The sequence below is a fragment of the Rissa tridactyla genome, chromosome 2 (assembly GCF_028500815.1).
Source record: "Rissa tridactyla isolate bRisTri1 chromosome 2, bRisTri1.patW.cur.20221130, whole genome shotgun sequence".
In the NCBI taxonomy this organism is placed as follows: Eukaryota; Metazoa; Chordata; class Aves; order Charadriiformes; family Laridae; genus Rissa; species Rissa tridactyla.
The window spans coordinates 54,139,371-54,153,407 of NC_071467.1; the positions used below are offsets into that span (position 1 = coordinate 54,139,371).

Genomic DNA, 14,037 nt, shown 5'->3' on the forward strand with positions numbered 1-14,037 from the left:
GTCTTCAGACATATGAGAAATGGAACATCAATATTAATGGATACTGAAATACAACATATATATATATATATATACAAGGACATACTGAAAGATTAATTTGAATATGGTAGTTGCGACAGAAACAAACACCACGAATGAGGAAAAAGTAGAGATTAACTGAAAATGCAGATAGATTTGCATAGATAAGCCCAGTATAACAGATCTAGCATAAATTGCTGTGTCATAAGAATAAACGCTTTGTAATTTAACCTACCACGTTTAGAAATCATATGACAGATACTGGTCCTTATTAGCTCCCTGACCTAGGGTGATGCCCTCCATTTGGCCATCCATGGACACAGGCAACAGAAAGAGGGAGCGGTATCTCCTAAGAAACTGTGGAAGTGCCTTGTCCTGAGACTGGAGACTTTAATTATGAGTTTCTTAACACTACACATTATAGAATAATGCACATTACAGACAACCTTCACACAGGAAACTGAGTACAGCACGAACCAGAGCCCTTTGCCACCAGAAAATGCTTATTACACCCAGAAACTTGGCTTATATTTTTTTATAGTATTTCTTACAGACTCCCACTAAGGACAAGCGATACAAATGGGGCATTTGGATGATACTGCACTTCAGTTTTCAGAAGTAAAATTTCCATCCTTAGCCCCAAATTTCTGACACAACTGACTTCAGTCTCATCAAATGGAATCAAAAGAAAACATATGACTGACCCACATAAGAAAAGAGGAATAATACAAAAAATGTCATCCTTTGTATTTTTGTTCATCTTTTAATGAATGGACCAAGGACAATGGGAATAGCAATTACAGGGAACACTGAATGGCAAAACTATAATCAGAGACAAACTCTGCAGTGTATTTGATACTCTATTAGCTTCAACAATCATGAATTCATAGAAAACAAGAGTGTCAAAAATATCTACCCATGTATTTAGACCCTATTGTTCGCAGAAAAAGACTGCTGCTTACATTTCTTCTTCGACAGTTTTGCTTAATTTTAATTTTTCCAGAGGAGAAGCTAACAGAGAAGTAGAGGCTGTCCACTGCTTTATAAACTATTCTCTGAAGGTAGGGAAATCATTTTGAAGAAGAATTTTGAGAAAACACAAACAGGTCCTTCTCACCTTCCTTCAGATTAGTCCAACTGTAAACCCGGATCAAATAAAAGCACTTTCCTGAAGTAAGAAGGAGCTCAAAAAAAAGGACCTTATCTTTCTACTATCGATCTCCCGATTCTTGAAAGGAGGAATAGAGAGAAGAGAAAAATACAACTCCATTCCTGAGATGCAGGTGAGAGGAAAAGGTTTGCTGGACAGTCTTTAGACTAGTCTGGGAGCTAATGTCTCTTTCTGAAGATGCGCAGTGTTGAGCCAAGCCTCCCCTAGACCTCCAAGGACAGACACTGTGCCTCAGCAGCCGGGCTGGAAGTGGAGCCTGCCGGGGTAAAGAAAGACTGTGCAATGCAGCAGGACTCTGCACTCGATCCAAATTCCAAGTTATGAGAAATAAGCCCATCTGTAACACTAACTACTGCCAACTCCTTCCACAGAACGGTTATGTGGAAAATATCACACCAAGTGAGATAATTGTTTGTTATTTTCACTTTACACTGAGAATTCATCCAGATACTTTTGTGATAAAAGCCCTTACAAGCAAATGTGAAGTCAATGTCGTCTGTGATCTCTGATATACTCAGATCTATCAGGATAAAGAAAATTATCCTGAGTACCCTGAGTTGAAAAAAAGTCACTTCTTCATTGAATTCAGATACTATCAGAAGAAGAGTTTGCATGAAGAAAATAGTTGCCTCTTTCAAGGATCAGAGAATCTACGTCCTGCACCATAAACAACAGCTCAAATTACAAGTGAGTTGATAAAAGCATCTATTTAACATTTAATGAGTTAAATAAAGCAACAAAGAAGCATCATAATAATGAAAATAAATTATCAGAGTTGTCCAGTATTGTCATGAATTTGCAGCTTTCATCTCATTTAATGCATTTCTAATTGTTCTAACATAGGACACCAGCCTTTTGGTACAATGATGAGAAGGTCACCAGGAAAATAACAGATATACTGAATACGTCTGCAGCCCACTAACGGAGTTACACTCTGCTGCTGTTAACATATATTTATATTGCAGGACAGCCAAAAGGCCTCAATACCATTGTGCAGGGCACTGTGGAAACACAAAAGGGAACAAAGACCAAGCCCTAAAGGGCTTGTAGTGTAAAAAGATAAGTGATATAGTGAAGAGAAAGGCAATGGGATGCATTCAAAGTAGACTGACTTTTTAATACCTATATCCATTTGTCATCCTTTCAAGCTGCCAACAGAGAAGAATAATCCTGACCTGCTTCCTCAAATCTACCCTACCCTGTTTGAACATTATTTACAACGTTAATCAAAGCCTGGTTAAGATTTTCCTCTTTTTTTAAAAAACCAATTTCAAACCACTTATATTGCCTTGGCTTTTACAAACAAGCATACAATTAGCAAAAAATGAAACAAATTGAAATTAAAAGCAAAATAAAACTGCCAGCGAGGATGGGAAACACAGTGAGAATTTAGTTATTCTAAGTGAGAATGTAGTTATTCTAATTCCTGCCCTTGACAATTGTTGGACATATTTTCATACAGACACAGATAATGTCCTCTAATTCCACTTCAGGAGTCTATTCCTGTCAGTTAAACATTATCTAAAAGTCCCTATGGAGGTGTTCATTTAAAGCTGATGCTGGCACAGTTTTTCGCTCTTTTCTAGCCATCTGGTCACACACAGAATTGTCAGCTATTTTATCTAAACCTGAGAGGAAGACTGAAGGAGTAAACAAAAACATCAACAAAAGAAATCTCAGGGTCCAAAGTAACCACAACAATCAAGTCTAAAGTTACGATTTCTTCTCACTCAGAAAATTCAGACAAAAAAGACTAAATGCAAAAAAACCTCCTCAAAAGGTTGCAACCTGAGGCTATTTTGAACCCCCTCTCCATCCCCTGTCCATACGTACAGCAGTAAACACACACCGAGCATCCATGTTGCCCCCTCTCCCCCCGCCCCACTCTCCTAACAATTAATAGAAAATACACAGACCCATTTCTTTACATTTAAAACTTAGAATCTCAGAGGCTGGCATTCAAAATTATTTTGCCTGCCGTTCAATAAAACCTTTTAAGATCAATTTTTAAACGCGGATGCCTCAGTCCTACGCTTTCACTGCGTACTGACTTAAACAGCAGAATGTGGAAGCTGACTTGTCTCATTAAAGCACCCATATGAGAAAACTCGCTACAGTTTCTATACAAATAGACAAGAGTCCCACTACATTAAAATGAAACCAAATCATCTCAGCAAACCTCTTTTTTCCTCATGGTCTTCTCTCTTCTCTGTGCAACGTTGTTCCATCTTACACACACACTCAGGTGTGCCATAAGTGCTTCGTTTAAAGTGCATAAAAGCTATCCACAGCTCTCCTAAGAACGAAACAGTTTTAATATTTTCTGATCCATGTTCCTGCCACAAACATTCACCGGCAGTATGATAGCTCCAAGAGCAGACATCTGATTCTTGACATTTAAAGATACAATACTGGTGAAAAATAGTGACGCTGTATTAACTGCAAACAGCTTGTGAGGGAGTAGGTGATGTACTCCTAAAATGTATAATCAGAACAAGCAATAATTTCAACCTTTTGATTTTTTATTTTTGACTCAAAGCCATGAAAAGAGGAATAGCCAGATAAACAAATCTGGACATGTTACAATAACTGTTTTATGAGAATTTATATTCTATGGCAAAAAGGAAAGTAGGTTGTTTTCCTGCTGGAGAAAGTATTAAGGTACCCCAAAGTTTCTCAAAAGGGTCTCAAAAGCTTTCATAATAAAATAAGCAGTAAATGAAGGCAAATCTTGAAATTACAGAAATCAAAGAATTTGTATCCTGGTAACATTCGGTTAATTGACATTGTAATGCTAAGTGCAAGCACTACAACATCAAGTTCCCTATACCCCTACTGTGACTGCCTTATAAATTCAAAAAGTACATAGAAAGGTCTTATTTTTCCCACATGAAAAAATTAAGCCTGTTCCAGTATGAACTGTTTCTTTGAAATACTGAATGCTGGGGGTAAAAAAAAAAGAAAAGAAAAAGATTTATTTTTAATTTCAGCAGCATTACCCCTTATTTGGTGACCAGTGACCTCTCAGGACAGTTGAAATATCAGAGAAAACCTCCATCCCCCACAAACACCTGAGACAAGGCAGAGCACAGTTAACAGCAATCAGTTCTCCACACTGTACCTGGAGGTACTGACATGACCGTTCCTGTTGACACGTCTCTGCCTTCACCACTGTCTGGTCCATGTTAACTGATGCTTTCTGGTAAACTTCACGGGCTCTGCTCACGGTTAATGTAGAGGACCAAGAGCTTTTCTTCATTAACTGGGAGTCCAAATTCACAGGCAGGTTTGCACAGGTAGAGCATTTGACATCATTATTGCTTCTGGATGACTTCACAGTATGTTCGCTAATAGTGTTATAGGCTTCCATAAAGTATTGGGAAGAAGAACGATCAGGGCATCTTCCCATGGTCATGACCCCACTGGGACCATGATAAATGCAAACATCATTGTCCAAGTTGTCATCTGAACTCCACCATCCTGATGCATTGGATCTGGGCTTACCTTCTGATCGCCTTTCTTTACTCTTGCTGCGCTTCCCATACCTCATCGTCTGCGACTCCTCTGGGCTCGGTTTGCCCCCGTTGACGCTCCCCTTGGATGGCCCCTCCAGTGAATGGGACTTGGTAAAGAGCTTTTGGACAGAATGAACCAGATGCCGGATCCTCCCTGGGCTGTCACTGCGGTGTTCCATGGCAGTCCGCTTGTACTGCAGAGTGTGGTAGCCATCCCGATTCAGAGGCAGCTGCCGCTCAAACTGGTCCAAAAGGTTGGCAGGAATGCGGTTGGTCTTGTTGGCAGTTCCGTGGGGAACCAGAGCACACTCGTCCTTGAGTTCGTGATGGGAATTGTAATGTCTCCGGGGAAAAGTGCTGCTGGCAATCTGATCGTTGTAGGGCACCATGCACTCTGCCTGAAAAGAGTTCCTTTGAGTGTAGTAAGGGTGGTCTGCAGGATGGGGGTCCACCGGGTTTAACAAATATGGCTTCCTGTCCGGGTGGTGTGGCAGACTGTCACACGGAGAGTCACAGGTAACCCCATGATGATGACTACGGCTGCTAGATAATCCCTTCATCGTTGATGTAAAGCAAGTCCCAAAGTCATCTAATACGTATGGCTATGCAATGGGCGGACGTCAGAGAAAGGCCTAAAAAAATGAAATACAACAGAAGCCATAAGATACTCGAGCTAAGAGAAAAAACAGCACGTGCACATTTACCATTCATTGTTTCTTATTGTAAAAATAACTGGAATAAACATTCTCTGAATCTTTTTATCACTTAAACTTTTCCATGTCCAACATAGTGATAGGGGATGCCTAAATAATACACAAGAAAAATTATCTTGTTCCACCAGCTGGAAAACAGATGCAAGAAAATTTTTCTGATATAAAATTCACTATTGTTCATGAGTCCACAGCAAGATAAGGATCACCACATATACTCTAGAACCTCAGTCCTGAAAACATTCGTGGACAGGGGCCTCCCAGGAGGTCTTAATTGCTCATCTGCATGTTTTCAGTGCCCAATAAGTGCATGAAAAAGATCATATCCTTAATGGAGTGCTTTCTGGGTTACGTTGGGCCAAATGCAGAGTGTGGTGCAATTAATGGGAAACTTTTCTCTGTCTTCAGTGCACATCCGTTCATGAGTCAAATGCAGTTTTACTTGATCTCCATGTTGTCTGCCTAGACTGTAAGCATCTCAAGACAGTACCAAAACATTATTTCTGTTAGATCTCTTAAAATTAAGACTAAAACAATAATACATTACACTAACTCTGTCAAAATGAAGCCAAACCGTTTAATAACCTATATACTTGGGGTTGTTGCATTTACTGTTTCCTCACCCCCTATTCACAAAAAAATATCTTATTCTGATAATGCATGGCCTGGTTTAATTTTCCATAAATTTTCAGAGTACTAAGCAGTGTTTAAATATCCCTACCTACTCCTTCTACACTTAGGGGAACTGGTACAGCCAAAACTTGTATGCTGCTGTAACAGTGTAAGGGATTTCAACACATAATAACAGATTGCAGTTATTAGCCCTGAAGTGACTCACAATGTTATAGACTATTGATTACAACAAGTTGAAAATGGAAATCTTCATTACAAGTGATATAATAACCACTCTGTTTGAGGCCAGAGGTCCTCATTTCAGCTCTCACCACTAGTAGCAGTCTGGATGCAACTGCTGCTGTAACCTCTGAGCTACTAATGTGTAAATTATGGGGTTTCAGATGTGGCAAAACATTCTCATGGTACTGTCTCAGCTCCTGATGGCCAGAGGACTCCTTAGAGGATGCCCTCTTATACCACGCACAACTGAAATGGGAGTCACTCAGCTACTTTATTCTTTTCTGGCATGGCTAATCACATAATACTTTTGGAAATGTCACCCTCAACATCTATCTTGGAGCATGGACAGTCATGCATAGCAAACAGTATTCCACTATGTTCCTTCAGTGTTCTCTCAGATAAAGTTCATGTTTTAACAGGTTGTAGACATTGTACCTACTGGCAAATTGGCAACAAAGAAGTTTTCTAAAATAGCACTAAGTTAATGTCAGTCTGGAAAAGCATGCTCTACATTTCATCAGAACATATTTTATATTTTCTTCTGAATCTGCGGTGAGCGAAAGAGGAGTGTTTTTCAATATGCTTCAAAGCGAGTGTGGATGTCCTGAGTTTCACTCCCCCACACTGGATCCCTGCAATGCAGAAAATGTTCCATTCTCAGGAGACCCTGAATTCCACAAAAAGAGTTTTCAAAATACCACAAAAGGCACTTGAAATATTCCAAACGGATGAGCTCACTGGCTTACCCGAAGAGGAGAATGGCCACAGGAACTTTTAAAAGCACAAAAATAATATATTCAGAGAGCTGGACTTGTCAGTTATACTGTAGTGACAATCCTTAGCACTTACGTCCCTACCAACTCCTTTAAAAAAATGTAATCTATTAGACTGTGTAACAGAGAAAAACCAAAGGGATGTAGTAGTATATTGATAACTAAAATGATGGAAAATGTGACTTGACCAAAAATATCCTATCAAGAATACCACTAAAGGATAAAACAACCAAATAAAAATATTCCAACCTCTGGGATCTGTGAATATCTTTCACACTTTAAGGTTTGTGATAACAAGGCTTCAGCCAGTTAATTATTATTTAAATCCATTTACAATCATGCAACAGTCCTCAAGACGATTGATAAATTATCTTAGGGCTAACAATAGACTAGTGTGCTATATAAGATAAAAATAGTAAAACCTTGCCCCAAAGATATAAGAAAGTCACGGAGAAGTATAGTAAAGTGGGACATGGCCAGAACCAGTGATTTATTTTCTTTTTTTCATTATCTGAATGGCTATGAATTTTTCATTTTTGTGTTCTGTGGAAAAAGATTATAGGTAGACAAAGAACCGAAAGAACAGATAATTTACAGAACAGTGAAGTCATGACAGGCACAGGAGATGTCATGGAGTTATTAAGAATATGTAGTCTTAATATATTTATAGAGCAGAACTGCTGGGATGAGGAAACACTTGATCTGATTTATAGGTTTGGACAGAGTAGTGTGGAACATCTTGAAGATAAAGATGAGCTTAAAAGATATAAGTAATGGTTTGACCGATGACAGCAGCAGTGTTACCAGCTGGGTTTTGGATGGACTGGCAATATGGATGCTAAGAGAAGCGCGCAAGAAGTCTTAAAAAGTGAAAAAGCTTATGAAAAATGACATTTGTCTGTATAGAGAAAAAGGGACAGGCTTTCCATAAATTGTGGAGGAAGATTGGCTAAGCACTGCTATATGAGCTTGGATGGCAAGTAGGATGGTGGAAATGTTTAGGAGAAAAGATAACATTTAGTTCTACACCCATTTTGGGTCTGAGCTGTCAATGAATCCTCCATGATGAAGTACTGGAGAAAAAGGCAGAAAATAGATAGGAGGATCTGCCCAAGAGGAATCAGATGAACAGATACAGAGAATAACAGAGAAAATATGCATGTGAAAGCAAAAGATCACAGACTTACAGAAAAAGAAGGATAAAGCTTTGCAGGAGCAGCAGATTTAAAAGAGGAGGAAAAAAAGTAGCTAAGACCAGAGAGTGATAGGAAAACCAAACCAAAAGGGAGCAACTAACTTGTGTAACAAAAAGGAGTGATGGTAAAGGCTCCAAAACCTGGGAGAAATTGAAATTCAGAGCAAAAAATGTTTACTTCCAACTCTTAGACTGTTGTATGCATTATGAGAGTCTCTTTCCTGCTGCAACAACACTGAAAACATTTATTTTATCATGGTGATAAAAACCCATGAGTATTAACTAGGACATAGCTTCATTTCACCTTAACTATATTACTGCTGCTATGGCACTGAAAGTGTTATGAATTAGAAAAAATCCAAGAGTGTATCACCGTGCACCTTCCAGGAAGGAAAGAGTAAGTACAATATGCTCTGCGCTGAGAGTGGTGCTTTTCTTAAATATTTGGTGGACAATTATTCTGCACAGAAAAACCCCAACACAATTCTTAAATCACTCTCACACCTCAGTCCTGCTTTAATATGTCTATGTCTAGAAAAAAAAAACAACAACACCCTACAGCCTCTGATTCCATCAGTATTTTTCCAAAAATATGCTTCATTTTCCGTAATTGTGTTGGCTGAACCTATCAATTCATGTTTAGTGCCATTAACAGCTGGAGACAGGGCTATCTGATCATGCCATGAATAACTGAGAGGAAGCCAATTAAGATTTTTATTGTATTATTATTTTTTGGACAAACTAGGAACATTTAATTACTCATGAAATAAGGCAAGATAATTGATGAATATAGTGCATATTAATAAACAGTGGAAATAGCAATTCTATGGACATCAGACCAAAACCACTTGATGGCATAGGAATAAATGAGATGTTAAATAGATACAGCATCATAAGGCTGAAGAATGCTTATTACTTTCAACAACCATTTGCTTTTGTTTTCTTGAGGATGCCCTGGGTAAGAAGAATATGAATATATTTGTCCATGCTGCTAACACGGTGTCCCTAACACACAACAATTCGTTGGAATAACTTAGTGGCTAGAAAAATGCGTAATAAATTCTTATGTAATTAAAATGAAAATGCATGCAAAATAAGAAAACCTGAATACATAAATTCCCTACACTTTTACAAATTTTATTTATCTATATTGTCTACTCATGTGTTCCAAACTTATTCATAAAACACATCTTCAAGAAACATATGATTTCCTTTAGATATATGTGAAAACTTCTCTCTTATAAAAAGATTTATGGATATGCCACATTGCCCCTCCAATTTTATCTCACAAGACTGCAGAATTATGCTGCTTACATTTTTACAGGAAGCTGTGAAAAATAATCAGGTAACAAATGCTTTCACTAAAATAATACATACACAGGTATATGGAGAGTAAGTAGATAATACAGGAGAACGTAGAAGGTGGTAAAAAATGGATAATTAATAACTCAAAATGACTAACACAATAAAAACAGTTTATGGCCATTAGCGACTCACAAACCTTTATTATTGAAATGTATTTTATAGGATCAGTATGAAGAGCCAACATTCACAATTTTCTTTTTTTTTTTTTCAATAATCTGATGATGTTGTAGCAGTTCAAGATTCAGAGCAAGGCAAACTGCCATATGCACAGTATAATGCATAATGTAATCTCGTAAGGTCAATAACTGCTACGATAACTGACAGAATGGCAGTGATATCTATGTCAACTATAAAAACATGCAAGTAAAATATATATGAGAAATGGACTAACATGCTCTTGGAATTTGTTTTAGCAACATACAGAATTAAGGCAATGCAACTACGTTACGTGTGGTTACCAACAGAGAGACCCCAACAGCCAGCCCTAACTCTAACACCAACAGGGACACCCTAATTAAGCATCATCAGGACCACAGCACCTTAAGGAGTGAGAGATGTTGAATTTTTTTTTTTTGTTGGTGAACATGGTTCTTCCAAGAAACCATTCAGTGAGTTAGAGGACACTTGTGAATCCTCAGTTTTGTGCCAGGTCCAGAAACTGAAGGGCTGGTACACAGGTGGAAGGCGATGTAAACACACAACATCATGTATGCACAGCTCTGAGTCTGGAAGGCCTTTCTTTAGTAATGAGCACAAATTTAAACACACATTTGGACCATATCGGTACTTACACCTCAGATCACAGTAGTCTGTTCAAAGAAACGCTGTGTTATTGTTTGAAGAGAGAGGACATAAATTAGGCTTTTTAGCAGTACTATTTGTAGCTGTGCTCCCACTTTATGCTCTATGGTAAACTGTGAGAGGTTCTCATTTCCCTATTGAACAGCAAAGATTCTCAGCATTTGCTTATTTATTTACTCACACACTATGGGATGTTCCCAGGGAAATTCTTTTCCCTGATTCTCAGACTTTTATAAACACATGGAAGATATGTTTATGCTGAGAATCAAACTTCCACATGCTCCTCGTGCAGCACATTGCTTTATCCCAAAGGTCTTGATATTTTGCAGCCATTCTGTGTGGCCTTTCTGTTATGTTACGTCACATTAATGAAAATCTAGACATCAATAAAAGGATGCATATTCTAAAATGCATCTCTCCACATATTTTATTAAAGGTGGTCAGAAGAAAATGAGGTCTCAAATTATTTTCCTAATCTGTTTTGGCATGTAATATGAAAGGTACTGTGCCTTGGGTAAAACTCTCAAGAGAATGTCTGGCTTTTGCTTCCATGTCAGCAATCACACCAGGCAAGTGATACTTACGATATAATTTAATATTGAACAGTGGACAGGGAGTCATAAAGAGAAATGTTTTGGCCAGTAACATAGACTCATTCCAAGTTCACGGGCAAATCAATAAATGGGAGTAACTGGGGAAAAAATGTAATTAAACTCCAGCTGATCTGTGAGGACTCCCTTATGAACAGTATCCATACAGCAAAAACAAGAAGAGAGGCATCCCACCAACGATGTCATAAAAATGGATGTTTGGTTTTTTTTTTTTCTGTCTGCATCCAACAATCTTTAATTTGCATATACTTGTGGTGACAATTATTCACTTTTACTTTTGATGACTGTTTTCATCCATGTGCTTTTGGTCAGTGCCAGGGTAGTGTGTGCCTTGGATGTTTGGGTTTGGATTTCTTCATCTCTGTGGCCAATAGCAAGTTGATTCTTCACTAGGAGCGTCACTAAAACTGTAGTCGCTAAAAGAGCCTAACACATAATTTATCTCTGAGTCATATCTAAATACACTACAAGGTCTGCAAGAATTCTACCAGTAATATGTCAGCAAAATTTTGACACAGAGTCCGATTTTTTTACTCCTGTGAGGAGTGCAACTGGCAATAGGCAGGATTGCACGCAAAGATCTGGGCTCGACAAATAGAAATACTAAGCTGTGATCAATCCTCTCTTCCACTCTCCTCATTTGCACGCACACAATTAACAGTCAACTTTTAAAAAATTCTGATCTGCTCAAGTGAGTAATAATATACCGTGTAATTAGACTGCTCGTGCCTTTTCTGCAGCATAGGACACAGAGTCTCTCTGACTCGGTAAGGTACAGCACATCGGTTGGAGAGCCTATTGTGAATTCCACTGCAAATTCAGAACTGCCAATCAACATTTTCTTCTCCCAGAAAGAAAACAACCAGGAGATTATGTTTGTATAATGTGCATGTAACATAATATATTAAATTGAATCATTTGATTAATGTCATCTAGGCAGTATTGAAGCATATACCTCATAAACAAGTTTAGATGTTGCATTTTAGCCTTCTCAGTCTGTAGGATGATGAACTTTATGACCTTAGCATTTTTTTTTCAGCAGCACTTACAATGAGTTTCCAGAATGCTGTTTGGGCCGGGGGAACAGCGAAAGGGAATGAAAATGAAGACACTCCCAAATTTGGAATAAGGTTATATATAACACATACCTACCTAGGTTGCTCTCTCTTGGGCACCCTACTGTCACACCTAGGTTTGTGACTTTAGAGATCTTTTACTTGCTTTCCTCACAGAAGATTTCTTGAAAGGATTACAGTCACTACTTGCTAGCAATTACAGATAACCAATGTGATTTAGACTTCTTATATTATCTCAGAATTACAAAAGAAAGCAAGTAGGAGAGGCAGGCCACACGTTCCTACAGCACTGACATAAAAATAAAGCGGCTATCACAGTGGCGTAAAACACACAGCATTAAATGATTAATACATATATGGAGATTTCAGGTATGCATATGGATTACTGCAAACTAGTAGCTGAGAATGTCAAAGGCTTATTTTTCTAGTAGGAACGAGAAGATCAGCAGATAAAACCTACATGCAATGTGTGCAATGTACCTTTCCTGTGAAAGTCCAGTAATTTCATGCTTTGCAATATGGTCACATAGTGAAAATGGACATCCTTGTACTAAAAGAAGCATCTGATCCTCATTGCAAGGACGCTAATGTGACCATATAGCATCTAGTGACTGTTTGACAGCCATCTAATGGAAGCTGCTAATCTAAGTCAGAACTTGCACCAATATTACACTTCCCTCAGCTGCATGGCATGCTAACTCATTTTCTACCAGTTTTTTAAGTGCTCTGCGATTCTGTAGCATGGCACTTTTTTAACAAGAACCACAGTTAAATTATTGCCTGAACTACAGGTTTTCATGATCTACAGGTTTTCAGAGCTTTTTTACGCATATCTGGAAACGACAATATTGACTGTCAAGACAGGCAACTGGCTTTTCTTAGTCTTATGGACTACAGTCCACTCAAGGCAAACCACACCAGAGAATCCATACTTTTTTTTCTATGATGGCACTGAGTGTGATTATATGACTTCGCTGGTCTTGACCAGCAATTCTCATGACTCAAACTGGTTCTAAGCTTTTTATTCCTTGCTATTTAGAAATTAAGATAAACATTAAGTTAAATATTTCTTTCTCTACAAAAAATCACCCAACTCATTTTAATTTAATGAAACATAGTTTTATGAGACTCTTTCTACAGCTCCAGTCTTACTCACAGACCTTGACCCCATTTAGCAGAAACAGAGATTGATTTCCTTGAAAAATGTTCTTCCAAGTACACTGTGATCTTTTAAGTCCAAGCGAAAGTGAATGCTACAAAAACATATAAGCATCAGAGTCTCTATGCTTGCAGATGGTCTCCCATCTTGGCTTGCAATTGGTAGCTCAATTTGAGTGGTGTCACCCCTGAAAATCTGTTGTCAGCCCCAGAAACTAATGAAAATGGAGAAAGACATTCACAAGTGTCTTAATGGAGAAACTTCATGGAAACCTTGCAGGAGCTCTGTGAAGAGCAAGGGTAAGAGTTATGAAGACATTCATTCTAACAGAATGACACGACAGGGCTTATTGATCTTCACAGCTACCCATATGCTGCCCACTAGCCCACCAGAAAGAAAAAAACCCACACAGCCTCAGTGAAAATGTCCCGTATTCTACCAGTAAGAACTTATCGGAAAATCCACTTTATAGTCATATTGGTATTACGGAGCTCTGACTGTATCAACAAATGTCACCACTATGATCACCCTGCCTGGTCATGGATATCTTCCAGTTCCTGTGTGCCCAAGCCAGGCTTCTCCAGTGAGGCAGTAGGAAAAGAGTGGCAAGAACGTTCTGCTCATATCCAAGGCCAATGAACTTCTAGATGGGAGAAAACTGACTCTTGGAAGAAACAAAAGCCCTCTCTGAAGGTATGAAATAAAAGAGCTCAGCAACTAAGGTGGGAAGTTCATTGGGTTGGAAGAAAACAGTCATGCTTAGATCAAACCTTAATCTTACTCATTTT

General features: G+C 38.4%; 1 protein-coding gene across 1 annotated transcript in view; it reads right to left on the minus strand.

Moving 5' to 3' along the window:
• The window catches only part of DLGAP1 (DLG associated protein 1), a 419,863-nt gene that overhangs the window by 137,530 nt on the left and 268,296 nt on the right, over nucleotides 1–14,037 (minus strand). Inside the window, exon 4 of the mRNA XM_054193162.1 lies at nucleotides 4,311–5,336. Within this exon, the coding sequence (XP_054049137.1) occupies nucleotides 4,311–5,264 (954 nt within the window). The 5' untranslated portion in view covers nucleotides 5,265–5,336. The remainder of the gene's footprint in view (nucleotides 1–4,310; nucleotides 5,337–14,037) is intronic.